General features: G+C 65.0%; 2 protein-coding genes across 9 annotated transcripts; both read left to right on the top strand.

Annotated features, from left to right (window-relative positions):
- Positions 1 to 3,299: 3,299 nt before the first annotated feature.
- MCRIP2 (MAPK regulated corepressor interacting protein 2) lies at positions 3,300 to 9,554 on the top strand. 5 transcript variants are annotated; one of them, XM_078440369.2, is made up of 5 exons: positions 3,300 to 4,647; positions 4,750 to 4,867; positions 7,519 to 7,658; positions 8,842 to 8,943; positions 9,174 to 9,554. In XM_078440369.2, exons 1-5 carry the CDS (start codon positions 4,596 to 4,598, stop codon positions 9,242 to 9,244), a joined length of 483 nt encoding a protein of 160 aa, XP_078296495.1. In that variant the 5' UTR covers positions 3,300 to 4,595; the 3' UTR covers positions 9,245 to 9,554. The 5 variants fall into 5 exon arrangements, with proteins under 5 accessions (XP_078296495.1, XP_060503938.1, XP_060503937.1 ...); XM_060647954.3 differs by lacking the exon at positions 7,519 to 7,658 and adding an exon at positions 8,484 to 8,611 and having other exon boundaries at positions 3,334 to 4,647; XM_078440368.2 differs by lacking the exons at positions 3,300 to 4,647; positions 4,750 to 4,867 and adding exons at positions 6,614 to 7,192; positions 8,484 to 8,611 and having other exon boundaries at positions 7,519 to 7,654.
- An 809-nt stretch (positions 9,555 to 10,363) lies between these two features.
- On the top strand, positions 10,364 to 26,675 carry WDR90 (WD repeat domain 90). Of its 4 annotated transcripts, XM_078440362.2 has the most exons (43): positions 10,365 to 10,484; positions 10,832 to 10,923; positions 11,030 to 11,206; positions 11,292 to 11,400; positions 11,587 to 11,757; positions 12,027 to 12,141; positions 12,226 to 12,293; positions 12,583 to 12,686; positions 12,766 to 12,984; positions 13,104 to 13,166; positions 13,397 to 13,465; positions 13,938 to 14,048; positions 14,127 to 14,272; positions 14,342 to 14,399; positions 14,900 to 15,018; positions 15,167 to 15,310; positions 15,395 to 15,525; positions 15,596 to 15,712; positions 15,935 to 16,170; positions 16,392 to 16,531; positions 16,673 to 16,803; positions 17,285 to 17,415; positions 17,778 to 17,939; positions 18,158 to 18,286; positions 18,554 to 18,684; positions 18,765 to 18,805; positions 18,989 to 19,120; positions 19,266 to 19,448; positions 19,792 to 19,889; positions 20,442 to 20,544; positions 20,871 to 20,992; positions 21,156 to 21,315; positions 21,411 to 21,601; positions 21,690 to 21,858; positions 21,979 to 22,090; positions 22,239 to 22,410; positions 24,357 to 24,479; positions 24,631 to 24,805; positions 24,919 to 25,049; positions 25,159 to 25,302; positions 25,378 to 25,497; positions 25,584 to 25,668; positions 26,159 to 26,670. In XM_078440362.2, the coding sequence occupies exons 1-43, from the start codon at positions 10,475 to 10,477 to the stop codon at positions 26,368 to 26,370; spliced, it is 5,556 nt and encodes a 1,851-aa protein (XP_078296488.2). In that variant the 5' UTR covers positions 10,365 to 10,474; the 3' UTR covers positions 26,371 to 26,670. The 4 variants fall into 4 exon arrangements, with proteins under 4 accessions (XP_078296485.2, XP_078296487.1, XP_078296486.1 ...); XM_078440359.2 differs by lacking the exon at positions 14,127 to 14,272 and having other exon boundaries at positions 10,364 to 10,484; positions 14,342 to 15,018; positions 26,159 to 26,675; XM_078440361.2 differs by lacking the exons at positions 14,127 to 14,272; positions 22,239 to 22,410; positions 24,631 to 24,805; ... (3 more) ...; positions 25,584 to 25,668; positions 26,159 to 26,670 and having other exon boundaries at positions 10,364 to 10,484; positions 14,342 to 15,018; positions 24,357 to 24,446.
- The last annotated feature ends 9 nt before the right edge of the window (positions 26,676 to 26,684 follow it).

Raw genomic sequence — 26,684 nt, 5'->3', positions numbered from 1 at the left:
CTACGGTGCATGCGCGCTGCCTCGGGGGAGGCCGGCCCCTGCGCGCTGCAGCCGGCAGCCGCGGTGGCAGCACCGATCTTGGCGGGGTCCGCGTGCTGGGGGATCTCGCGGCGTCGCTTGGGCGCCCAGCGCTAGAGAGGAACGAGGGGGGCTAAGGGAGGCTGGCTTGAGGCCCGGATTCGCGCCGGCGCCGTGGAAACCGTGGCAACCGCGGGCGTTCGGTGGGGCGGGGGCCGGGGCGGGGCTCCTCGTGGGCGGGGCTCCCTGCGAGCGGGGCCGCGGGCGAGCGGAGCGGTCCTAGCCGCCGGCCCCGCGGTCCTGTGCTGCTCGGGGCTTTCCGGTGACGCTGACCTGACCAGCGCTAGCCCAGGGTCCCCGGACGTTGTGAGGGGGTCGGAGCCCTATTTGTTGTGTCCAAGGGTGTTTTCCCCGTGGACGGCTTGGGGCCCGTGTCTCCTAGGGGCCCTGGTCTGCAGCCGGCCAGTTTATCTTTGGTGGGCAGCTTCTCACGAGTGAGATCCCCAAACCCGACGTCACTCTGGCCAGAGCTCAGATGGTGGCCCTGACCCGGACTTTAACCTGGGATTGTCGTGGAGGGGCCGAGATGTGGGTTTCGTCAGGGGAGGATGGCAGTCTTGCAGCTTAGGCTGGGGAAGTGGTGTGGGGCTGGCCATTCTGGATAGGCCCCCTGGGCCAGGCAGCTCTGCTGGCATTCTGCGCGTGACCACCATTTCACAGCCCCGGCTTTCCTTTCCTGAATGCACTTTTGCCTCCAGCCACGTTGGGTGTACTCTGCATTTTCCTTGTCCTTCCATGTGTGGGCCTGGAGAGGAGACTGCTGTTTGTGCATGACAAGCCCCTTTCAACCTTACCTGGGTTCCCACCAAGCAGGTGACCCTTGGGCCTTGGGGGCTAGTGGCCGGGGGACCCAACCTGTGATTAGCAGGTGGGAGACCGAGCTGATCACCCAGGACCGATGATCTCATCAACCACACCTGTGTCACCGGGCCTCCACAAAGACCCCAAGGAAAGGGGCTCGGGAGCCTCCGGGCAGGTCAAGGGACACACGGAGTTGCCGGGAGGGTGGCGCGCCCCCGTGGGGCCTGGAGGCTCCCAGCCTCCTCCGCACCCCTTGCCCTGTGTGTCTCTTCCATCCCTGTTCCCAAGAGTCCTATCCTTGACGATGGACCAGTAAAAACTGAGGGTTTCCCTGAGTTCTGTGAGCCGTTCTAGCAAATTATGGAAGCTGAGAAGGGGGGGTGGGCATGAGAACCCCGACTCAGAGCCGATGGATCAGAGGCACAGGTGACAGCCTGGATTTGTGACTGGCATCGGAAGAGGGGGTGGTCTCGTGGGACTGGGCCCTCAGCCCCGGGGGTCTGCATAATGCCGGATAAGAGTGTCAGAATTGAGTTAAGTCGTAGGACACCCGGTCAATGTCTGCAGAGAACTGCTTGGCGAGGGAAACCCACACACTTGGTGTCTAAAGGGTTGAAAGTGCAGAAAACGTTGCTTTCTTTTACACCAGATGTTCTCTTGAGGCGGGGAACCTGACTGACCGGTGTCCCTGCTTCCTCCATGCCCTATGGCCCTGCTTCGGAAGTTGTCCAAATGCTCAGCAAAGTCTTCCTTTCAACAGTACTTGACCTTAGGTTGATACCCGCCTGCCATATTTGTCATTCCGGGCTGGACGCCATGTGAGATACCCCCTGCACTGGGCGCTCACCAGGCTCTGACCTGGCGAAGGCAGACCTGAAGCCTTTCCTGCTTGTTGTGTAGGTGAATACGTGCACATGCCTGTGAAGGCTGGTGTGCACACTTGTGAACGCACACTTTCTGGAAAGTCATGGATGTGTGTCAGATTCTGGGAGGATCTAGGCCCCCCCAGCAAATGCTGAACGGTGGACCCCTGGAAGTGTCCCCTGATGTAGAAAATGTTGGGGTTCGGCACTGACAGTCAAGAAGGAATTCTTGAGATGCGTTTTGGTGCAAAAAGGTGGTTTTATTAAAACACGGGAATAGGAAATGTGGGCACAAAGAGCTGCACTGGGGGCGTGAGGAGCGATGGATTATGTACTTTCAAGTTGGGAGGGGCTTAGAGATAGTATAAGTCTCTAAGAAATTTTGGAAGCAAGGTTTCCAGGACCTCGAGGGGGCCAGCTGTTGTTAGGGAAGGGTCATTACTACTGTCCAATAAATCCTAGTCATGAACCCCTTCAGGTGTAGATGAGCAGGCCACAGGCTTGGAGTGTGGTTGCCAACATGTATCGTGGGCAGGAAAAGACAAGGGCAGTTTCCAAAGGAATTTTTACATGTTAAAGTAGACTTATAGGATCGGGGGTGTCAGGCTAAGGTTGCCTTTTGCCCTTAGCAAAGCGTCATCATGGAGGCAGCTGAGCTCCCAGAGGAAGGTCACTCTGCCAGTTTCAAGGACTTGTCAATGGGCTGTAAGTTGTAAGGAAATTTCATTTTTCCTTTGCCTTTGGTTCTCACGTCATCCCCCCCGCCCCACCCCATGGCCTGTGCTCCGTGGGGCCTCCTGAGGTTTTGTGTCCTGAGGTGGAATTCAGCTCCCAGGCAGCCCTCTTGAGCTTCTCACCCACTGTGTGGAAGTTTCTGTGGCACGGGGCACCTTTCCAAATGAGTGTTTATCCACATGATAAAATCTCTAGTGCCCAGAGAGCCATGAGCAAACAAGACATCCCCTGCCCTGCTGCCCACCCTGATGGGGGTGCACGCTTCCTCCCTAGCCCTGCCCCCCCCCCCCCCCCAGCACTTCCTATTTCCTTATCACTGCTTCCCTTCCCTTGGTTTCACGGAGCTACCGTAACAAATCACCCCAAACTGGGTGGCTTAAAACAACAGAAAAATATTTTCTCATGCTTCTGGAAGCCAAGTCCAAGGTAAAAGTGTCTGCTCACTCCAAAGGCCCTATAGGAAGATGGTTCCAGCTGCTGGTGGCCGCTGTTCTGCATGCTGGGTGAGGCCCCACCCCTCTGTCTAGCTGCCTCTCTCCAGCTTGGGGATGGGTTCCCAGCTTCTCCACCAAAGGCCATGTTACCGGCCCCTTGCAGGGGGTTCCCAGCCAACTTGCCTTCAAGGACAGTGTAGTCTAGGGGAAGGGGAGTGAGTCTGGGGACAGAAACTTCAGCTCCCCAGGCTCCATCCCAAGCTAGGGTGTGTTCTGGGGGCAGCGAGGCTGAGCCGACATCTCTGGGGGAGACCAGCCCTGCTCCCTACAGGTGCCTTCCTCCTGATGTCACTACCCCCCCCCCCCCCACTGGAGCTAACCCCTCACAGTTCCCACTCCCCATGTTGTGCTCTCTGCCTGTTTCAGCCCTGCTCTGAAGGGGAAGTGTAGGGAAAGTGGGGCTGCATTTACTCCAGGGCCACTGCCCCTCCGGTGGCAGCTCCGGACTGAGACATGGCCCCATTGGACTCCCCAGGCCCTGGTGCCTGCTGCATTCAGCCTCCTCAAATACTTGTGGGAACAGTGTAGGAGCCCCGTGGGAGCCACACAAGCCTCGGGGGTGGATTCCAAGACCCCTGGACAACTCTGGACAGAGTGTTTTCTTGGGTGGGGGGATGTTAAGGATTGAATTCAACCAAATGGAGGACGAGGGGAGCCTTGTGCTGAGCCCACCAGGTCCTCAGGCTCACAGGCTCCAGAGTGCCCTGGTTCCCCGGCCTCAACCTGAGGAGCTCGGAGCAGCCTGTGAGCTAGAACGAAGGAAGCCTGCGGGTGGGAGGCCACCTGGCCCCTACATTCCAGGCAGGCCTGGTCCCCAGGCAGCTCTGGAGGGGGACCTCTATGCCTCCAGAAGGGCGGGAGTGGGAGGTAACTGCTCCCTTCCAATTGGAGTGAAACAGGCAAACTGGGCGTCCTCACCCACCTTCTCTCTCCCCAGGATATCACCCTCACACTGGTCCCAGTCTATAAGGGGCCTCCCCTCCCTGAAGCTGGGTGGGGACCCTGGCATGGGAGGCTGAGTCAGGAAATGGAGTGCACCCACTATTCCTGTCCCCTGGAGTGGAAGGGAGATTCCCAGGGCGTTGGGTCTCTGCCCAAACCCAGGGGGCGGACCCACTTTTTCTGGTCTCTGGCCCAGCAGTCCCAAGACACAGGCCCAGAATGCCCCCTGATACTGGCCCAGGCCCACGCAGGCACCTTGGCCGAAGCTCCCCGACAGGAGTGGGGGCAAGCCTTGGTTCCAGGGTCCACACAGAGCGTTCCCAGCGCCTGCCAACGCCCCCGCCTCCCCCGCGGCTCACCTGGCCTTCAGGCGGCCGAAGGCCGTCCCAGGCCTCAGAACGCTTCCTCTGCCTTGGCCTTGAGCCATGCGGGGTGGGGCGCTGGTTACTGCGGCCCCGGCCGGCCTCCCAACAGCCCGACCTCCGCCGCGTGCCCCGAGGCCGACCGGTACGCGCGGGCCCTTTAAGGGCCGGGGGCGTGTAGCGGCCCGCCCCCTCCCCGCCGCGCCCGGCCGCCGGTTAAAGGGGCCGCGCCCTGGGCCCCCGCCGAGTGCGAGCCCGGGCGGAGGGCAGGGCAGGGCGTGCGTCCGGGCGAGCGCGCGGGCTGGCTGCCCGTCCGCACCATGTACACCATCACCAAGGGGCCCAGCAAGCTGGTCGCGCAGCGCCGCACAGGTGCGTGGGGCGAGGGGCCGGGGGCGGGCAGGGCGGCCGGGGGGAGGGTCCGCGCAGTGACCGCCCAGCCTCGGCGGCGGCTGACGCGCCCCGTGCCCGCAGGTCCCTCGCAGCAGCAGGTGGAGAGCAGGCTCGGCGAGCTCCTGAAATGCCGGCAGCCCGCGCCGCCGACCCCATCGCCCCCGCGGGCGCAGCCGCCGGGACCCTGGCCCCTGTCGAGGTGAGACGCGTGGGCCGGCCGCCGCGGCACAGAGAGGGTGACCTTGGGGAAGGTTTGCGGAGACCCGGCCACATGCCCCGGGAGGGCGCGGGGGCGGGGCATCCGACCCCGCCCGCGCGGGCAGCTCTGGCTTCCGCACCTCGGCGCCTCCACCTCACCTGGCACCTGGCTGGGTCGGAGGGGCTGGGCTGGATGTGCATGAACCCCTCACCCGCGCTGGCCCTGTGGGATCCTGGCGACCCCGAGTGGGGAGGAAGCTGACCAGCTCCTGGATCGGAGGAGCTCCACGCGGCTGACTCACATGCCCCGGGCGACCTTGGGCGGCAAGGCCGAGGTTTGAGGCGAGCTGCCCAGGAGGACAAGAGCAAAATATCCCCGGGAGTGCTGGCCCTGAAGGCCTCCTGGCGCTGGCCCCGTCCTTGCGGAACCGGCCAGGGGAGAGGGTGCACGTGGTTCCCTCTGGCCCTGCCAGGCCACTGCTCTCCTCTACCCTTCACCCACAACACCCTGGCTGGGCACTGGGAGGCCTCCCACAGATGGTCAGGGCTTGCTGGAAGCTGCAGTTTTCTGCCTTTTTATGATCACCAGTTTTGCCAGCCTACCACCCCTGTGGCCACAGGAATGGCAGTCCCAGTCAGTTTGGCCTCCACGTGACCTTGACCTGAAGGTCAGATCCTCTCCATCTCCCAGACCTGAGCCTTTTACTCTTTTGTCTTGACTCTGGGCCTTTGGTGTCAGCTCTTCTATGCATTGCTTGGGCCCTGGGCTTTCTTCTAGGCCCACAGAGGCCTGAGGCGACCTGCACTAGGGCTGTGTGTCCAGGCAGCAGATAAACAAGGTGGCATCGCTGAGGAGGGTGCAGGTGATGGGCGCCTGCCTGGAGGGGGCATCCTGTGGGGATCTTTCTGGGCCAAGACTCTTCCCCGGGGGGCCCTCTGCTGGGGGCCGGTTGACACTTGGAACTTAGTGGTGAAAACGTTCTGGGCCAGCCACAGGTGTGTCGTGGGGAGACAGGTGAACAGGGCCTTGGGGGGTGACTCCTGGGACCCAGGCTGAGCTATAATATTGCCTTGTGATTTCAGCTTGGGTCCTCACAGCTGCCCTACTGCCCAGAGGAATAAATGAGACCTAGGCATATAGCCACCTCTGGTCACCCAGGCAGACAGTCTGGGACCCAAGTGGCCCAGGCGCTCCACCTGGAGAAACTTACCACCATCTGCCCGTTGTCGCTGGCCCAGGGTGCACCCGGGACACAGCTGGCAAGTGCTAGGGAAGAAGACGGGACAGACAGCATAGAGCCCTTCAAACCCCCAGGAGGCCTCACCTTTGTCCTCATCTGGCCCTAGCCAGTTGGGCACACTGCAGCCTGCCAGGCCAGGGTGGTGCCGACCAGCCTGGCCTGAGGGAGCATGTCCCTCAGTGTCCCGCTTGCGTAGGGAGTAGTGAGGCACGCTGTGTGCTCGCTGGGCCGGCCCACTCCCTTCCCAAATCACTCCCTCTTTTGGAGCTGCCCCTGCCCCCAGTCCCAGTTGCCTTGAAAGGACCCTGCCAGGAGGCCAAAGCAGCCTGCGGGTCCTCCCTACCCCCTCTCCTGCACCTTCTCAGGGCCCCCCCCCCCCCCCCCCCCTCCAAAACGGCTGCTCCGTTCCTGTTGTTTTCTCTGCAGCACCCTGACTGGCCGGTGAGAGAGGGCGTGTCTGGGCCGCTGCCGCATCCTCTACGCCTGGTGCCCTACAGGTGTGCCAGGTGTCTGACCAGCTAAATATACAGGCTGGGGTTCCAGCCAGGCATGGGTCTGGGCACGGGCCATGGTGGTGAACAGGCCACGTGGGGTCTGTGCCTCTGAGGAGCTCTTGCTCCCAGTGTGAGACCGACGGGAGAGAAAACATCAGTGGAGGTGATATCCGTCCTTGGAAAGAAAATAATATGACGCCGCGTGACCACCTGTGGTCATGTGAGCAGGCGGGGGAGGCGGCCTGGGGGTTTTACTGAGTTGTGGGCTTTGAGGTCAGACAGGTGTGCAGTTAAGTCCTGAAACTGCCACCCATACGCAGCATGTGACTTTGGGCAGGTCACTTCCCTCTCGAGTCTGGGGCCCTGGGCTGGAAAACGGGTGGGCGGTCGACCTCAGGGGTCGGAGAGGAGACTATGTGACAAGATACTCAGGTAGGCCTGAGCAGGGGCACTGGAGCATGCCTGGGGGGGCACCACCCTTGGGAGCAGGCACAGTGTGGCCTTCATCTACAGGTGCACGCTCGAGCCAGTGTCCTTTCACCAGAAGGCCTGTGGAGGGGCCTTACGTAAATGACTCCAGGCAGCAGGCAGGTGGGCGCCTGCCCCTCGGGCCCCTACGCAGCCTTGGTCAGGCCACCACCGTGGTCCCTGTGATTCACAGCCTATGGCTGCAATTCCCTTTTTTGTTTTGCTTTTTTGATGCCCGGCCTCCACTTTCCTGGAACCAGCAGCCTTTGTGGGGGCGGGGGTGGCAGGCGAGGGGCTGTCCGAGGCAAGGACAAACCTTCACACCCCCTGGCTGGTGCAGCTCAGGCCTGGGAGGAGCCCCGCCCCTCTACATTTTCTTGGGCCACCAGACCCTGCCGGCCCAGAGCTGGCGGGACCGGTGCCCCTCAAGACCCTCCTCTTTATTTTAGTGGCCCTCTCAGCCAAGGAGGACCCCCGAGCGGCGGTGGGGCACCTGAGCCCAGGAAGGCGAGCAGGCCGGCGGGACCGCGAGTGCCTGGCGGAGTGGCACGTGCAGCCCAGGACTCCCGGCTCCCACCTCCTGCTGTAGGTGCGGGCCCCGCCCCCTCCACGGCCCCGTCCTGGGCTTTGTGTGTGCAGGGCCAGGCCAGCTGCCGCCAGCTGGAGCGGCCCATCACCGCCCTGGGCCCTGCTGACTGGGACAGACCCAGCGGCTCCCTGGACATCCCACACCCAGTAGGCTGAGCCCTGGGCTCCCGGGGACCGCCTCTTCACTCAACATTCCCACCCCTGTGGGCAACAGCGGTGCCTGGTCTGGGGCCTGCAGGGTTGGGCTGGGGTTGTAGTCACACCTTCCCGACCCAGTGGTCTTCGGCCAGACCATCACTTAGGGCTCATCCCCACGGAGCCTGGGGCGGCCAGGAAGAGGGAAGGGCTCAGACCACCTTCTTGTTTGGGTCCTTCCTCCCACACTGGGGGTAATGGTGAGACGGAGAAGCTTTTGTGGGGGAAGAAGACGGCCGAGAATTGTGCTTGGGACAGAGTGACCCGGCAGTAGCTTAGGTCAGAACAGGGACTGCCAGAGGCCTGGCCCGTCCTGGGGAGGCGGGATGCAGGTGGCAGCAGGGGTGCCCGAGAGACCCTTGGACAAAGAGCACCTGTGTGCCTTGAGCAGGGAACCCTGCTGGGGATCTGGGACATGGCTGGGGACCGCAGGTGTGAACTGAGCTGCTGGGGGCTTGGGCCTGTGGGGAGCGGCCTCGACCACCCCTGCAGCCGCCCTGAAGTTCAAGGAAGTGCCTGGGCTGGGCCCGGGCCCGGGGTGGGGGTGTGTGGCCTGAACCTGCTCCTGGAGCTTTGCCGGGCATCACCTGGGCTCTGGACAGTCGCTGACTGGCTCCTCCCCCCTCCACAGCCCGGGGCCAAGGCTCGTGTTCAATCGGGTGAATGGCCGGCGGCCCCCCGTCACGTCTCCATCCCTTGAGGGGACCCAAGAGACCTATACACTGGCCCATGAGGAAAACGTCCGATTTGTGTCTGAAGGTAGCGTTGAGGCCCGAGGGTGTGGCTCGGGCCCCTGTTCCTCTTCCCCACTGCCACCTGACTCAGAGTAGCCAGAGGGCTGGGCCCTTCCTAGACTCTCCATTTGTCCCATGACCGTCCAGGGGACTGCCTGCTCCAGTTCTGGGCTGGGGTCCAGGGTGGCCACCAGGCTCTGGGCGGAAGACAGGATGCCAGGGCCCTGGCTCAGTCCGACTGCCCTCTCCCCACAGCGTGGCAGCAAGTGGAGCGGCAGCTGGGTGGTGGCCCAGCTGGCGAGAGTGGGCCCAGGCCCGTGCAGTATGTGGAGAAGACCCCCAACCCCCGGCTGCAGAGTGAGCCCTCCCCTGCCCTCAGGGAGTCCCCCCCACTCCCTCTGACCCTGACCTGGGCCCTGCTGGGTTCTAGCCCCAGGGGATTGGGGAGGGCGCTTGAACTTGACCCGCTTTTTCCTAGCGCTTGCTACATTTGGGCCTGGGTGAAGGGCTTGTGGTCAGCTCACAGGGAGAGACATTGACCGACCTGGAAGGCAGCGTCACTGCCCAGCCTTCTACTGTGCCCGCAGACTTCGTGCCCATTGACCTGGACGAGTGGTGGGCGCAGCAGTTCCTGGCCAGAATCACTAACTGCTCCTAGCCACCTTGGAAGGAACCGCTCCCCCGCAGGGCCCAAATGAGCCTCATGGTGGACCCCTGCCAGGAGAGGACCACGGCGCCCTGATGAACTGCTGAGGCGGACCATGCTCCACCCTGAGCCCGGCCAGGCGCCGGCCACACCTGAAGTGCCAGCATTTGGACTTTTGCACCTGCTGACCCCTTGGCCCGGCTGTCCCATGCTGCCAGGGGCTGAAACTGTCTGACCTCAATCCTGCTCACTGTGCCCAGGGACCAGCCCCTAGGGCTGGCAGGGAGGAGCTCCAGGCTAATAATAAAGTCGAGAAACTGCCCTTTTTGAGTGGCTTTTACTTGGTGCGTGGGGGGTGGGGTCAGGGTCCTCCTGTCCCTGTGCCCCGTCCAGCCCGACCTTTCCTTGGCTCCACAGTGCGGTTCTGCCCAGTTCTGGCCCTTCTGGGTCCTGACAGAGGTGCCGGGGCCCTGGGCCAGCTCCTCTTCCTTGGATGTCACTGGACCTACCCTGCACCACCCGGCTTTCTCTTCCCTTGGCAGGTGCTTTACCCCATCTCCAGACCCACAAATGTTACGAAACTAGCCCTGGGATATAGTCCCAGTGGCTCGGGGCTGGGGCCAAGTCTCAGGACGCCTAGTCCTGTCTCTTAATCCCCCAGAGCTGCTGGACACCGAACACAGGTGAGTTGCCCTGTGAAACACTGCTTTGCCTCTCGGGTGGGTGGGGTTGCCTGCGGCTGACACGGGACCGAGTGGAGTACCCCTGGTGTGGACGGCATCGCTAGAGGGCTGGAGGCAGCAGGTGGAGCCCAGTGTGGGCCGTCGGTGGGTAGGGACTAATTCTGCCAAGCGCGTTCCCACCACACATGGTGTTCCCGCTATACAGGTGGGCCCCAGAGAGGCCCCTCCCAGGTCCCCACAGCTAAACTTGCTAGAGCATCCCCGCAGGGCCCCGGCTTGAGAGTGGCCGCAGAGGCCCGAGGCGCCCGAGAGGCTGCGGACAGCGAGCCAGGAGCACCCTCCGGCCGTGACCCGGGCCGCGCGACCGGACTCCTGGCCGATCGCAGTCACGCGGCCACCACCGCGCGCTCTCGTGCGCCCCGCCCCGCCGCAGGTCACGTGGCCCCGTCCGGGGGCCGGCGGAAGTGGCGCCGTTGCCAGGCGGCCGTTGCTAAGCGCGCGCTGCGTGCCCTGCGTAGGGTGAGCGGCGGTCTAAGCGGGAAGTGCGAGCCGGGACGCCATGGCGAAAGGTAACGGCGCGCGGGAGGCCGGGGCTCGGGGTCCGGGGTTCGGGGACCGGAGCGTACTGAACCCGCGCTGCCCCAGCCGGGTCCGCGCACTGTGATCGCCGTCACCGTGGGGGGAGCGTAGAGCCAGACTTTGGCCCCTCCGTGGAAGGTCTGGTGGCCCACGGAGGGATGCCGCTCTCCTCTCCCAGGACCCGCAGGGCTCTGGTACCTGGGGACGGGTCCCCCGTCCCCAGGACGCGCGGGTCTGGCACCCGGGGACAGGTTTCCCCCAAGGACCCGCGGGGGTCTGGCACCTGGGGTCAGGCCTTCATGCCCGTGGGGGTCCTCATACCTTCGTGACCCCCCAGCGTGGCAGCACCCGTTCCTCAACGTCTTCAGACACTTCAAAGTGGGCGAGTGGAAGCGGTCTACTAAGGAAGGTGACGTGACTCCTGTGACAGTAAGTGGACAAGGGACTTGGTGGCAGCAGCAGGGACCCGTTCGCTCCTGAGACATTTCGCAGAACCACCCAAGGGTCACGCGTGTGCTGCTTTGTCTCTTTTCAGGATAAGACTCTCAAGTGCACGGTGTATCGCATCCGGGGTTCCGTGTCTGCCGGGAATTACATCCAGCTCCCCCAAACCGGCACCCAGTCTTTGGGGCTGACGGGACGGTACCTGTATGTGCTGTTCCGGCCCCTGCCCTCCAAGCACTTCGTCATTCATCTGGACGTAGCCACGGAGGTGCCGGGCTCGGGAGTGGGGGCTGGGGGGTGGGCTGCGTGCCTGCAGCCCCGCTTGTCTTCTCATGGTCATGCTCTGCCTGCAGGACAGCCAGGTCATCCGTGTGTCCTTCTCCAGCCTCTTCAGGGAGTTCAAGTCTACGGCCACGTGGCTTCAGTTTCCCTTCATCTGTGAGGCCGGGACGTCTAGGAAAGGTGAGGTGGAGGCAGGGAGTGAACAGGATTCAGCGGTCCGGGAGAGGCAGCCTGGGAGCAGGGAGGGAGGTGGGCAGGCCCAGGCACAGGGGTAGGTGCTGGGGGGCACGTGTGGTTGCGGCCAAGTGGAGCGCCGTGGGCTGGCCGCCGAGACCACGGGCACTGATCTTGGCTCATGCTGTGCAGACCTGGCTGGCGTTGCCCCCTCTGGTGCCCGCTGGACGTGCCTGCAGCTGGATCTGCAGGACATCCTCCTGGTCTACCTGAACCGGCGCTATGGTCACCTCAAGAGCGTCAGGCTGTGCGCCAGTCTGCTCGTCAAGAGCCTCTACACCAGCGATTTGTGCTTTGACCCCGGTAGGCGCCGCAGCCCGCTCGTACCGCAGCGTCCCCTCCCGCTGCCCGTGTGCGCCTCCCCTCCCTCCGTCCCGGGCTTCTCAGCAGGAGGGGCTGGCATCGCAGCCGTCTTGGAGCCCCCCGACTCCTGAGGCGCCCGTGGGGGGCAAGGGGCAGTGGTGGCTGGGCTGGGGACCGGGTGACACCGTATCGTCCCCCGGTATTGAGTCTCGCCTGTGTTGGAAGAGGGAGCCGGGTGGGCTTCCTCGAACCGGTTCTGCCTTTCGTAGCCGTCACCGTTGCCGAGGCCCGGCGGGCAAAGCTGCCCGTCACTCCTGTACCTCGAGAAATGGCATTCCCGGTGCCCAAGGGGGACAGCTGGCACGAGCACTACGTCCACATCCGGTGAGCGGCTCTGCCCGTCCCGAGGCGGCTGCCGAAGGGAGGGCAGGGCAGTCTGGACACTGACTCTCCCTCCACCCCGTTAAGGTTTCCAAGTGTCGGCTCAAGAGCATCTTCCGAGCCGGCTCAGAAGAGCCGCTCCCCTCCTGAGGCAGGTGGGCCTGTGGGGTCAGCAGGGACGTGGAGTGTGGCAGGAGTGGGTGTTGACACCGTTTGGGGGTGGTGAGCCTGGCGGGATGGGGCCCGCGGGGGCCGGGCCTATTCTGGAGGCCGTCCTGGGGTGCCAGAACCGTGCGGGAGGTTGTGTGGGGTGCCTGCTGGTCTCAGACTTCACGGGGGGCCCAGGGTGGAAGGGTGGGCTGCTGCCGGAGGAGGGGCGAGGCCAGGGCCCACGTTCTCCCCAGGCCTCTGTGCTCTGCTCCACATGCGTTTGCTCTTTTCCAGTTTTCCGGGGGCACGTGCGGGAGCTTGTCCCTCCCCCAGTGGCTTTCAGTAATCCTTTCCCGGACGGCGTGTCCCCCGCGGTCCGGATGTTTGGCCCCACAGCCGTGAGTGCTCCTGCGCCCTCGGGGATGGGGCTGGAGGGTGGTGGCCCTAGGGTGCTGACAGGTACTTGTACCTCTGCAGTCTCGCCAGGCCCGGCCTGTGCCCAGGCCCCTTCCAGAGGTCAGCTTGTTCCGTGAGCACTCGGAGGTCCCCAGTATGAATGGCCCCCGTGACCGGAGCCAGGAGCCCTCGGCCAGGGCGGAGGTCACTGACAAGCACACAGCCGGCAACGGTGTTCACACGGCTGTCCCGGAGTCAGCCATGGTGCCCGTGGCCCTGGAGGATGTGGCCCCGCGCCAGGTCAGTGCCTTTTCCAAGGAAGGTAGGGGCCTTGAGTGGGGGTGAGGCCTTGAGGGAGTGGGGCCTTGATGAGGTATGGACAGGGGCTGCTGGGCTTCTGGTAACCGTTTGTTTTCCAGCCTCCTGGCAGAAAGCAGAGCAGGCCAGAGATGACTTTGGGCGAGACTGTCTTTGAACAAAGAGTAAGGAGGCACCAAGTGATCTTCAGGGGCCTTGGACTCCAGGCAGGGGCAGGAGCCAGAGTCCCCGGAGGATCCGCACTGTGGCCACATCCTGGCTCCCTGCCACAGTGCAGCTGGCAGCCATGAGGACGATGACACTTTCTCGGGAGGGAGGGACTAGCCCTGGCTGGTGCAGTCCCAGCGGGTGGGGCCTCGCCTCCTGTGTCTCACTGGGACTTTGTTTCTTTCAGAGCTTTCTTCCAGATCCGATCCTTAAGCTCAAGGGCGTCATTGGCTTTGGGGGCCACAGTACCAAATGGGTGAGGGCTCTTATGTTCTTTTTGGAACTACACAGAGGGTGTTGAGGTCCTCAATCCCATGCCTGCACGTGGCTCTGGGTTTTCTTAGTGGACGTGTGGGCTTCCTGTCCGGACGTCCCTTGCTTGTTCCACGAGCACAGGCTGGGTCAGCACTGGCCCGGCTGCTTGCGCTACTGTCGGCCCGAGAACTCACACTTGGCTGTGTGAGGCGCTGATGCTTGTCGTCTGGCGTGTGGGGCTGGGCGTGGGCACCACCTCTGGGTCTCTACGGTCCTGTGCTTGCCACGAGTTTCTGTGGGTTCCGGTGTTTCGTTGTCTGGGCCCCAGAGTTTCTTGTATCGCAGACGGGGTTCAGAGGAGGCCCCGTGTCTGTGTGCGTGTGCATCCCGGAAACACAGGGTGGGGTGTGCCGGGGTTGAGGAGGCGTGAGGCCAACCGGCCTGTGACACCGGACTCTGGCCCCCGTGCACAGGCCCTGTGGACCAAGGATGGGGCTGCTGTGGTGTATCCCTGCCACGCGGTCATCGTGGTCCTGCACGTGGACACCCGGGAGCAGCGCTTCTTTCTCGGCCATACTGACAAGGTGGGCACCGCCGGCCCGTCCCCAGGGGGGCTCGCGCCTGCAGGCTGAGCCCCGTCCCTCAACCTGCCCCCTCCCCAGGTCTCTGCCCTGGCGCTGGATGGGAGCGGCTCGCTGCTGGCCTCAGCCCAGGCCCGGCCCCCAAGCATGCTGCGCCTGTGGGACTTCCAGACCGGGGGGTGTCTGTCCCTGTTCCGGAGCCCGGTCCACGCCCTCTGTTCCCTTAGGTGGGCGCGGGGCCTCTGAGGGGTGGGGGGCCAGCCCCAGCGACGCTCACCGCCCGCCTGCCCTTGCAGCTTCTCCAGCAACGGGGTGCTGCTCTGTGGCGTCGGCAAGGACCCCCATGGGAGAACGGTAACGGGCCGGGGCTGGGGGGCCGGGGCGAGGACCCCCACGGGCGAGCGGGAACAGGCCGGGGCTGGGGGGCCGGGGCGCAGGTAGAGTCCAGACTGCTTGGGAAGCAGAGCTCCCCGGCCCGGCCTCGCGCTCCGTGCACACCATGTGGTACGGCGGGTTTTTCAGCCCTCCCGGACGGGGGCAGCACTTATACAAGGCACGCTGTCCTTGCTGGCCGTGTGTTGCACGTCAGCTCTTCGCAAGTCCGCTGCGTCCACGGGGTCTCCTATGCTACCGCGGGTCCGTCTCTGCTTGTGGGTCGGCGTTCGCCGTTTCCGGTGTTCGCCCGGCTTCGAGTGTCTGTGGAAGCCGCGGGGTACGCGCGTAGGCCGACATGCCCACACTCCTGGCCGCCGAGGGCCCAGGCGGGCCGGTATGGGAAGGGAGAGCTGAGGCGTAGGGGCGGCCAGGCGGGGTGGGTGGGCGGGCTTCGGGCCCTCAGCACGGGTTTGTCGCAGGTGGTGCTGGCCTGGGGCACAGAGCAGGTGGGACGAGGCGGCGAGGCCGTCCTTCTGGCAAAGACGCACACCGGCGTTGACATCCAGGCGTTTAAGGTTGCCGTTTTTGATGAAACCAGGTGATCGGACTGTCCTTGCCCTGCCCCTGCCCCTGCCCCTGCCCTGCCGGGATGGGTCCTGGGCAGCCCAGGGGCCCAGGTGGGGGCTGAGCCTGCCCCTCCTGCCTGGCGTGCGGACTGTCCTCAGTGTCGGGTTTCTGCCGGGCAGGATGGCGTCGTGCGGGCAGGGCGGCGTACGGCTCTGGCGGCTGCGAGGCGGGGAGCTGCGTTCCTGCCCCGTGGACTTGGGGGAGCACCGCGTGCTGGAGTTGACCGACCTGGCCTTCGGGCAGGCCCAGGACAGCCATACGCTGTGAGCCCTGCCCTCACTCCGGTAACTGGCTGGGTCCTGCTTCCTGCTGCCCCTTCGGCCCTCACTTGTCGCTTTCCCGAGCAGCTACGTGTGCGGCCGCAGCGGCCACATCCTGGAAATCGACCACCGGCGCAGGGCCGTGCGGCGTGCTCGCCGCCTGTTGCCCACACAGACCCCTGGCGGCCACTCCTCACAGAAGCAGCCATTTGGCACAGGTGGGTGGGTCCCCCGCTGCAGGGTGGGGAGCGGTCCCGATGCTTTGGGCTGACGCTGCCCACCCCCTAGGCCCCGGCATTTCCATCAGCAGCCTCAGTGTCTCCCAGACCACGTGCGCCGTGGGCTCCGACGACGGTTACGTGCGCCTCTGGCCCCTGGACTTCTCCTCCGTGCTCCTAGAGGCAGGTGGGGCCATGACACCGACTGCCACCGCCAGAGCTGCCGCGGGAGGGCCGTGTTCTGGGGCCGTCCCTTGGCTAGAAGGCAGTCGTGGGCTCCAGAGGGCTGAGTGCTGAGCCCAGAAGCCGGTGGTTATGGGGGAGCCGCAGGCCGCAAGGAGACCGGTCTGTGTGGGTTGGGTAGGGGCCGAGAGGTCGCCGAGCCCCCCTCCTTTCCCCTCGCCTGCAGAGCACGAGGGCCCGGTCTCTTGGGTCTGCGTCAGCCCTGACGGTCTGCGTGTGCTGTCCGCCACCCTCTCGGGCCACCTGGGCTTCCTGGACGTCCCCTCCCGAGAATACAACACGCTGGCTCGCTCCCACACTGCGCCGGTGCTGGCCCTGGCCACCGAGTGCAGCCGAGGGCAGCTGGCCACCGTGTCCCAGGACCACACCGTCCGCGTCTGGGACTTGGCGACCCTGCAGCAGGTGGGGTGTGGCCCGAAGGGAGGCATGGCGGAGGGGGGGGACCGGAAGGCTGCAGGCCACCCTGGGGGCCGGTGGGTGGGGCCCAGGCAGACATGGAACACAGGAGGGCCCGTGGGGCCTGAGGGCTCAGGCCAGCTGGAAAGTTGGCTGTCGGGCTCCTGAGGCCAGAGGCCATCTGGTAGCCCTGCCTCTGCGTGCCCTCACGGAGCCCCGCCCTCCAGCTGTATGACCTGAGGTCCCCCGAGGAGACACCGCGCGCCATCGCCTTCCACCCCACGCAGCCAGTTCTTTTCTGTGGCTTTGCCAGCGGGGCCGTCTGCTCCTTCAGCCTGGAGAACGCTGGGGTTCTGGTACGGCACAGGTGGGTGCCCGGCGGGCTCCAGCCCCAAGACACCCGTGGTGGAAGCTGACGTGGTGTGGGGGGGCCCTCCGCTGCCCTCCGGGGACTCGGCCAGGCCCGGCTGTGAGAGGTCTGGGCAGTGGGTGTCCCCGTGTGTTACAGGCGTCACCAAGGAGCGGTCACCGGCCTGGCCGCCAGCCCCGACGGCAGCTTCCTGTTCAGCTCCTGCTCTCGGGGCACCTTGGCCCAGTACCACTGCTCTACCACCCGGTGCCACGTCCTGCGTGTGACAGGTCAGGCCCCCCGGGCCCCACTGGGCCCTCCAGCCGTGTCCTTGTCGGGTCCCTGCGGGGTGGGGCTCGCTCGCTACCCAGAGCTCCGGGGTGAGGGTGGTTTTGGGACTCCTCGGCCCCCAGGTCAGTGCAGGTCCGTGAGGGTCTGTGCCAGCCTGCTCCAGGAGCAGGTGTGTGGCCTGAGCACCAGGTGGGGGTCGGCCCACCCCAGAGCACCCCCCGAGGCCATCTGTCTGTTTTCTCTTGTGGCTGCTATAACTCGGGCCAGCCAGGTGGTCACCTGGAGAAGCGCCAGCCGCCCCAGCAGTAGCCGGGTAACCTGGTGCTCTCGCGTGCGGGTCTTGTGGGCTGTTGCTGTGTGACCTGCCAGGCTCTGGGTGGGTGTTTCCCACAGCTGGGGGCAGGTTTGGGTCCTGACCCGTGTCTCCTGCGGGTACCCTCTCTGCGCCCAGTTGACCGTGTTCCCCCGTGCTGTCGGCAGCTAACGTGGTGTGCCGGGATGCCCGCCCAACCCCCAATGCCCTGGTGGTTAGTGGGGACAGCCGCCTGCTGGCTTTCGTGGGCCCCTCCAAGTACGTGGTGACCATCGTGAGCACAGCCTCCCTAGAAGAGGTGAGTCAGCTGGAGCTTTCTGTGTGTCTGTGTCGGCCCGGCCAGCGGACTCCGTGGGGATCATCTCTTGGCCGCCGCGTGACTGTCCTGGGTTCCACCAGGGTGGAGGGAGGCAGGGAGGGGCAGGGGCTCTCCTTGGCCTGGTATGGAGCCGGAGGCAGTTGAGGGGGCAGCTGGGAGGCTGTGCTTACCTCGGAGAGGGTCTAGGCTCCGCTGCCTTGACTCAGACACAGCGTGTGAGCCACAGGCAGGCAGGGGTGCTGAGTAGGGGCCTGAGGCTGCCCGCCTCCGGCGCTCCGGCTCTGGGGGCGTCAGCTCCGTCTGGAGGTCGTGGCCGGTGGCTACTTGCTGCTCTCCCCCAGCTGCTGCGAGTTGATGTCAGTGCCCTAGAGCTGGCCGGCAGCCGCCTGGACTCGGCTGTGGCCATCTGCTTTGGCCCCGTACCCCCCGGCCACCTGCTAGTGTCCACGTCGTCCCACACGGTGGTGGTGCTGGATGCCGCGTCGGGCCGCGTGGTCCGGGAGGTGAGCCCGGGGCTGTGGTCAGCGGCTTGGCTTCTTTTTCTCTCTGGGCTCCAGCTTTGGTACCTGCAGTGCCTCGAGGAGTCGGGGGGCGGGGGGCCCTGGGCCACCTGCTGCTCCTCAGAGGGGGCGTTTTCCGAGAAGGGAGGAAGGAGAGGCTTCTCCCACGCGGGGCCTCTGTGAGCTTCAATCTCCCTTCACTGACAAGAGCCCTCTTGCAGCTATCAGGCGTCCACTCTGTGGCCTGCCCCTCCCTGGCTCTCAGCAGGGATGCCCGCTTCCTGCTGACGGCCACTGACCGGGTCATCAGGGTGTGGGACTACCCGGCCAAGGCCAGCCCCGGCTGCCAGGTGGGTGCCGAAGGCAGGTGCGTGGCGGGTGGTGGGAGGGCAGGTGGAGGACGATACCCTCAACTCACCCTGTGCCCGCTGGGGCCTGACACCCCGGAGGACCTCTTGCTCAGGCCCTGGTCTGGAGGGTCGGGGGGTCACGGCCAGGCCTGCAGGATGCGTCCGCTGCGTGAAGCGTGGAGCACTACTTCTGTCCCGGCACTGGGAGGACCGTGGTGCCCCGGCCATGCCTTGAGGGCCTCTGGACATGCCTGCTGTTGCCCCCAGGTCTACATCGGCCACTCAGAGCCCGTGCGTGCTGTGGCCTTCGCCCCTGGCCAGCGGCAGCTCCTCAGCGTGGCGGATGCCATCTTCCTCTGGGACGTTCTGGGTGCCCCCGGGAGGTCACCTTCGGGAAGGCGAGTGCCCGCCCTCGACCCCTGTCCACCAGGCCTTCGGCTACCTGCCCCCCCCACCTGACTCTCTTGTTGCCCCGCAGTGCCGGAGACTCACCTGGGGCACCCCCGACCTGCGAGGCTAGTGAGTGGCCCCACCACGTGGGTAGGCTTTGTGGTGATCTCTGGGGCGGGCTCTTCAGTCCCTGTGGGTAGCATAGTGCCTTTCCTGGGGTCCCCGGGGCAGAACTGGGGTGTGTGGACACCTGTCTGTATGTGCCGTGCGTGCCCCGGGCCCTGAGCCCAGGCTGACCTCTTGTGTCTCCAGGCCCAGGTGCGAGGCAGCCGGAGGACACCGAGGCAGGCACCGGTGGGCTCCCCCGGCAGCAGGTGCCTGTGCCATCCCAGGCTTCCCCACTCCAGCTGGGCGCCCGTGCTGGGCCCCTCAAGGGTGCCGATGGTAAGGGTGGGGGTCCTGGGAGGGACTGTTGGGTGGAGCCAGCATGCTTCCCTCCAGGCCTCTGGGGAGGGGCAGGGGCAGGGACAGGGGCGAGGGAGCTCTGTTCCTTCCTCTCACCTTCCCCGCCCCCCCCCCTCCCCCCCAGGTGCTTTCTCCACATCAGATGAAGAAGGACCGTCCCAGGAGAGCCACAGCCCCGAGGGGCTCCATCAGGCCTCAAGCCTGCCCATGCTGGTGAAAGAGGCCAGCGGGGCTGGAGATGGGGCCCGGGGGGCTCCCGGGGGCCCCTGGGGCTTCAGCATGCGTCCCCACCCCTGTGGCTGGGCCAGTAAGCAGAGGAGGGGCTGCAGGGTGGGGCAGGGACACTCATGACCGGCCGGCCAAGGTGTCTTGTGGGTGCCAGGTGGCCTAAGGGAGGCCCGGCTGCTGACGGGCTGAGGTTTACCCTGTGAGGTGTTCCCTGCAGGGCAGGTAGGCTGGCCTGGGGCCCCCGCCGGGCCAGGCTAGCAGTGGGATGCAGCCTGAGTGCGCCCTCGACCTCAGGTATCCGGAGCGGGTCAGGCACTTGTCCCATCCGGCAGGGCCAGCCGACCGTGTGCGAGGAGGGGTCTCTGAACGGTCACGGTCACGGGTGCTCTGACGTTCCGAGGCCTCTTCCTTCTCCCTGCCAGCTGCTCGGAGCACCACAAAAGCCCAGGCCCATCCCCCTGCTCGCCCAGACTGCTACAGGCACTTCACCGCTCGCTACAAGGCCTCCTCGCTGGTCAAGGTCAGTTGGGGGCATCCTCACGGCACCTTTCACAAGGAGATGCTGCGGGCCCCGGGGTGGAGGGGGCATGGCCCTGCGTTTTCTGGGAGCCTTCTTTCTCCCTGGGAAGCTCAGTTTCCTGGGGTCTCCCTGGGGTGGCTGCCATAGCCCTTGGGGCCAGTCCCCTTGCAGCTCTCCCGTGCACCTTGTGTCTGCACTCTGGCTTGGCTGGTCAAGGCTCTTACTGCCCTGCTGACACCCACAGTGGCCCCAGGTGGTGTCCTGTGGAGCCTTCCCTTCCCCCCCGCCCCCGCCGCCCCTCCCTCACCTGCGCCCTCCCGACCCAGGTGCCTCCCGCACTGCCTGCCCCCAGCATTCACACCTCTCGGCTTCCCTGGCCTCTTACACAGGCTTTGGGGCCCAGGCTCTTGTCATTTGTCTCCTGGGATCCTGCATGACCTAAGGCTTCATCCCCGGCCCCGGCCTGAGGGGGGAAGAGCTTGAGACATGGGGGGGGGGGCGGGGTGCTGGGTGCTGTGCCGGCGCACCATCGTCCTTCCCGTGTCCTCGCAGAGTGCCTCTGTCCCCAGTGCCCGAGTCGAGCGTCTGCTCCTGAAGGCCGTCGTGGGCTACAACGGGAACGGGCGGGCCAATGTGGTCTGGAAGCCAGATACAGGTGGGGCCACAGCGCACCCTGGCTCCCAGCCCAGAAGCCGCGGGGAGGGGCCCGGCTCTACCCACCCTTAGGTGGCTCTGAGGCTCTACCCAGCCTCAGAGCACGCGAGCCCTTGCCACCGCGGGGGGCTTGGGTGGCGGGCCAGGAGGGATCCCCGAGCTGAGGCGTGTTCTCCCGGTAACCTGTCCTGTGTTCCATCCCGCACGGACCCGTGCCGCCTCTGAGCTGGGCTTCCCAGGCGCGAGCGCCCACGGCTGTGGAAGCAAACAGGGAGGATGCACCCTGGGCCTGGCCGACTGGCTCAGGGGTGCCCTCCCTGCCCCCAGGCTTCTTCGCCTACACGTGTGGCTGCCTGGTGGTGGTGGAGGACCTGCATTCTGGCGCCCAGCGGCACTGGCTCGGCCACCCCGAGGAGATCTCCACGCTGGCCCTCAGCCACGATGCTCAGGTGCTGGCTGCACGCCCTACCCTGTGCGCCTGGGGCCGGAGTGCACTTGGGAGCCTGGATTCTTGAGAGCCACGCTGGCTCTCCTCCCCAGAGCAGGACGGGGCCCAGGGTGGGCCGGTGGGCCGCGCCCTCCTGGTTGACCGCCCGCCTTCCGGCCCGGCAGATCCTAGCCTCTGCCTCGGGCTGCAGCAGCACAGCCTCCTGCTGCCAGATCCGCATCTGGGATGTGCCTGGGGGCTCCTGCCGGCACCTTCTCTCTTACCACGACACCGCCGTGCAGGCCCTGGCTTTTTCGCCGGACGACGCGCTGCTCGTCACACTGGGTGAGTCGGGTTGCGGGGAGACCGTCGTCTCTGGGCTCGCCTGCCTGTCCTGAGACTCCCGGGAAGCTGATGCATCCACTGTGCGTCTTCCCCAGGGGACTACGGTGACTGCACCCTGGCCCTGTGGAGCGTGGCCACCTGCGAGCTCCTGTCCTCCGCCCGCCTGCCGGAGCCGGCGCACGGCGTGGCCTTCGACCCCAGGGATGCCAGAGAGCTCGCCTGCGTGGGCCAAGGTGCCATCACCTCGTGGCTCCTGCAGCAACGCGGGGCTGAAGTCACCCTCCAGGTGCCAGGGTTCAGAGGCTGCGGTGGAGGGTGGGGTCTGGCTCAGCCCCGGGACGTTGCCGACCCCCGCTGCCCTTGTGTCCCTCCAGGTGCGCCGGGAGCCCATCCCTGAGGAGGTGGGGGCAGGCGAGCTGACCTCGCTCTGCTACGGGGCCGCGCCTCTGCTCTACTGCGGCTCCAACACCGGCCGGGTGTGTGTCTGGGACACACGTGCCGGCCGCTGCTTCCTGGCCTGGGAAGCAGATGACGGCGAGATCGGTGGGTGCCTGACGGATTCCCTGCGCCCCCTGACAGCTCGGGGCTGGGCCTCTCCCCGGGAGCCTTCGTCTCGAGGTCTGGGCGTCTGGGGAAGGGCTCACGCCACCTCCTGCCCCCCAGGAGTGCTGCTGTGCTCGGGAGCGCGGCTGGTCAGCGGAAGCAACGCCAGGCGCCTACGCCTGTGGGCGGTGGGGGCCGTGCCGGAGCCGAGGCGCAAAGGTGCCCGTGCCAGGTGGGACGTGTGTGGGTGTGTCTGGGAGCCAGTGTCCTTGACCCCTTGAGCGGGGCCCTGGGGGTCGTAGCCCCAGGCTGCGGACGTGTCCCCAGAGCCCCGGGCCCCGGCTGCCACCTTTTGAAGCCACTCCCCCGCCACGCCTTAGGTCTAGCTCTGTGTTCATGGAGCACGAACTGACCTTGGATGGTGCCATCGTGAGCGCCGTCTTCCACGACAGCATGGACATGGGCGTGGTGGGCACCACGGCGGGGACCCTTTGGTATGTCAGCTGGGCCGAGGGCACCAGCACCCGCCTCATCGGCGGCCACAGGAGTAAGGTGAGGGGATCTCCAAGCCGGACAGGGGCAGGGCAGCCAGCCACACACGCTGTCCTCTGTCCCTGCCTCCCCCAGGTCGTTCCCAGTCCGAGCCCAGCAGTCAGACGGGTTTATGCGGAAATGGTTCTGGGGGTCCCGCCAGGGATGAGGACTCCACAGCATAGAGATACGTGCTTACTCCTTGTGGATCCAGGGCCCATAGGCGGGACCCCCCAGCCTTTTGGCCTGCTCTGACCTGTTTCTTGTGGTGCCTTTTTCTCTCTGGTAATTGATTTGCCGAAAAAACCACGTTGGCTGCCTTGGAGCCTCCCATGGCCACGGGGCCGGACATGCCCCTCTGCCCTGCGCTCCCCGGGGTCCGAGCTGTCCGGGGGCCAGGCCAGGGCCTGGTCAGGGCCAGTTTGTCCCCGTGGCACCTGCTGAGCAAGCTGTCTCACCAGGAAGCACTCGGGGACCGCTTGCCTGTCACCGATGTCCTCATAGAATGACTCACTGCTCGGGGGTGTCTTAGGTGGTGCCGGTCTGATCCTTTTCGGGAGAGACGTCCTGGTGAGCTTGCTTCCCCCGAGGCACAGCCGAGGCAGGAGTGGCAGGGTAGCCGATCGTCTGGCTTCTGGGCTGGGTGTCCTCGGTGCCAGCTTGGTCCTCAGCATCCAGCAGTGGCCCACCAGTTTGGAGTGTCTGTGAGCCGCGGGATGGAAATGTGGGTCCCGCAGCTTCGTGCTCACCGTTTCTCCTGATGCTCAGCGAGCCTTTAGGCAGCGGGAGGTTCTAGGAGTTGGTACCTGAGCCCCTCCCCCCCTTTTTTTTTTTAAAATATCTGTTCATTTGTTCAGATATAACAGTTGCCATCAAAGAAACGAGCGTGAGATGGGTGAGGACTGCATACTTGTTCTGTTCTTGGTGACAGCTGCGTGTTGCAACATAAGCCACGTGCCCTGTGCTTTCTCCGCTGAAAGTCTGTGGTTTTGTTACATGCACAGAATTGTACAACCAGCACCACAGTCAAATTTCAGGGCATTTCATCTCCCCAAAAGGGGGCCCCATACCCTTTAACCATTCACCCCCATTCCCCTGCCCGGTCCTTGGTCCTCATAGACCAACCTGTTTCTGTGGATGCGCCTGCCCCGGGCATTGCTTTTTGCCTTCTCTCCCTGAGCACCATGCTTTCCGGGGCTTTCCATGCTGTAGCCTGTCAAAGCCAAGTGCCATCCTGTGGTCCAGGTAGAACTCGTGTCCATTCATCCACTGGGGCCTGCACACTTGGGTCCTGAGGCCTTGACCTGAGCTGGCATTTGCTGGCGATCTCCCTCTCGTGTGGAACAAGGTGTTCCAGGCGGCCCTCTGCAGCTCCTCCCAGGACCTGCCGTGGCTGTTTCTTCTCAGAGCCCGGGGTGCCTCCTGTGGGAGACGACATAGAGGTCATGGTCTGAGTCCCAGAGGAACCTGTTACTGCTCAGCCAGTTTTTTATTTTATTTTTTAATGTTTATTTATTTTTGAGAGAGAGAGACAGACAGAGTGTGATCGGGGGAGGGGCAGAGAGAGAGGAAAACACAGAACCTGAAGCAGGCTCTGGACTCTGTGACGCCGAGTTGGAACTCAAAAACCGTGCAATCACGACCTGAGCCAAAGTCAAGAATTGGCCACTTAACCAACTGAGCCAGCCAGGTGCCCCAAATTATTTTTTTAAGTGAGAAGCATTATGAGTTCACGCTTCCGCTTGAAATTCACATTCAAGACTAGACCACTTGGGGCGCCTGGGTGGTTCAGTTGGAAGAGGATGGGACCCTTGATCTCAGGATCGTGAGTTTGAGCCCCACACCGAGGGCAGAGATTACATTTAAAAAAAATGACGCCTTAAAAGAAAAAAAGACCCGGGCCTGCTGTGTCTCCTCTCTGCCTGGGGGCCACGCGGCCTCACGTGGGGCTGGCTGGCTCCCTGCAGGTGAACGAGGTGGTTTTCAGTCCCAGTGCGTCCCACTGGGCCACGTGCAGTGATGACGGGAGTGTGAGAGTGTGGTCCCTGGCCAGCATGGAGCTCCTGATCCAGTTCCAGGTGCTGAACCAGGTACTGGGGGGCACCGGGGCTGAGCCCAGACCACATCCCGGCCCTGCCTGGTGGTGGCCATGTCCTCCCCACAGTGTCCATCCCAGCCTTGGGGCTGGGCTCCTGTCCTCCACCCTCAGGGGAGTCTGGTGTGCCCCCACTGGGTCCCCAGAGCTGCCTCTGCCTGGCTTGGAGCCCTCCGTCCTGCGGGCGTCCCGAGGAGCAGCAGGTAGCAGCAGGCTACAGCGATGGCACGCTGCGTGTCTTCAGCGTCTCCCAAATTGCCATGGAACTCAAGATGCGCCCCCACCGGGCTGCGCTGACGGCCATTGCCTTCTCTGCTGATGGTGAGGGGTGGGGGCCCACAGGGGGACAGGGCAGCCCCCGCTGGGCCCAGGTCATACCTCTGGGCTGGGGTCAGGGCCTTCAGGGTAGCGGAGTGTGGCCCTGCCTGGCCTAGGTCAGACCATCCTCTCCGGAGATAAGGATGGGCTCGTGGCCGTGAGCCGTCCCCGCACGGGGATGACCTTCCACGTATTGAGTGACCACCGGGGCGCTCCGATCGCCGCCATCCAGAGCACGGACAAAGAGGTGAGGTGGCCCCACGAGCTGGCGGGGATTGGCCTTGGGGGTGCCGGCAGGGGCGGGGAATTGGGCACAGCAGGGCAGGAGGCACCCACCAGCCCTCACGCACCCCCAGCGCGGAGGCCTAGGGGCAGAGGGTGCCGACCTGTGGCTGGCTGCCAGCTCAGACCAGCGGATCAGCATCTGGGCCTCCGACTGGCCACGTGGCCACTGTGAGCTCCTGGACTGGCTGAGTTCCCCCTCGCCCACCCCCACGGAGGTAAGGCTCCCGGTGGCACGGGCGGCGGGGACAGTTGCCCGCCCACCTCACCGCAGCACGCCGTGCCCTGCCCAGTTTCCCAGCCGTCCGCCGCCCTGTCTTGCTGCCTTCTGCCCCTGGGATGGGGCGCTGCTGGCGTGCGCGGGTCTCGGCATGCACCCAGAGGTGGTCTTCTACAGCCTCCACCGGAAGCAGGCACGTGCGCCCCCTCCCCCCACGCGGTGCCCGGAGCCGGGGGGATCCAAGGCTGGGGAGGGGAGGCTCATGCTCACTGCCCACAGGTGGTGGAGAGGATCCCGCTTCCTTTCTTTGCCGTGTCCCTGAGCCTGTCCCCCGGAGCCCACCTCATGGCCGTTGGCTTTGCTGGTGAGTCCTGGCGGGCAGGGACTCCAGCCCGTCTTGAGCAGGGCCGAGTGGGTCACCCATACCACCACCTGAGATGTGCCTCTCACCTCCGTGTCCCAAGCTCCCTATCCCCGAAGCGGGGTGAGGACACCTGTCCCAGGGGAGTCGTAGGGCCCAGAGATGAGGAGTGCGGGGTGCCGATTGCTGTACCCAGCACGAAGGCCTCAGCAGAGGGACTCCGTGGTGTAGACTGGGGCCTCGAAAGCCCCATGTTGTGAGGCACCTTGGTGCTGATGGGCCCCCCCCCCCCCATAGCTCGGCTGCCCCTGGTCCCAGCTCTAGCAGGCCTGGGGGTATGGAGGGCACAGGGCTTTTAGCTACACGCTCCTCCACGAGGCATCGGCAGCCAGACGGGTTGGGGGACCCCTGGGCCCCGGAGCTACACAGACACGGGGCCTGGCATGCGCGGCACCCTGCCCGTCCTGCCCAACCCTGTGCCCTCTGCCCGCAGAGCGCATGCTGAGGCTGGTGGACTGTGAGTCGGGGACCGTGCAGGACTTTGCTGGCCATGACGACTTGGTGCAGCTCTGCAGGTTCTCCCCCTCTGCCCGGCTGCTCTTCTCAGTGGCCCACAGTGAGATCCTGGTGTGGGAAGTCTCGGGCCACCGGGCCACAGAGGAGTCCCCGGGCTCAGGGTCCTGGCCAGCCTGGCGGAGAAGCTGAGCTGTCCCAGGGCCTCCGGCTGAGCCAAGGTGGTTTCTAGGCCCATGTCTACACGCCAGCGGACCTGCCGCTGTAAATCGTCAAGAGCCCGGACTTTACGGAAAGTGCTCTCGGTCTGAGAGCTTTTGTATGCTTCCGCCCTGTGAAGTTCAAATAAACGGGGTTGCATTCTGGCATCGTGAGATGGTCATTCCAGGATCCCGCTGCCCTGGCCTGAGCTCAGCCTGCACAGAGCGCCCAGACCTGCTCCCTGCCCAGAGTGGGCGGGTCAGGTCCTCGCGCGGAGCTGCGGGGTGGGGCGGCACCTTGGGCGA

Source organism: Panthera onca, chromosome E3, assembly GCF_046562875.1.
Source record: "Panthera onca isolate mPanOnc1 chromosome E3, mPanOnc1 haplotype 2, whole genome shotgun sequence".
Classification (NCBI taxonomy): domain Eukaryota; kingdom Metazoa; phylum Chordata; class Mammalia; order Carnivora; family Felidae; genus Panthera; species Panthera onca.
This window is presented reverse-complemented; position numbering and strand designations above follow the sequence as displayed.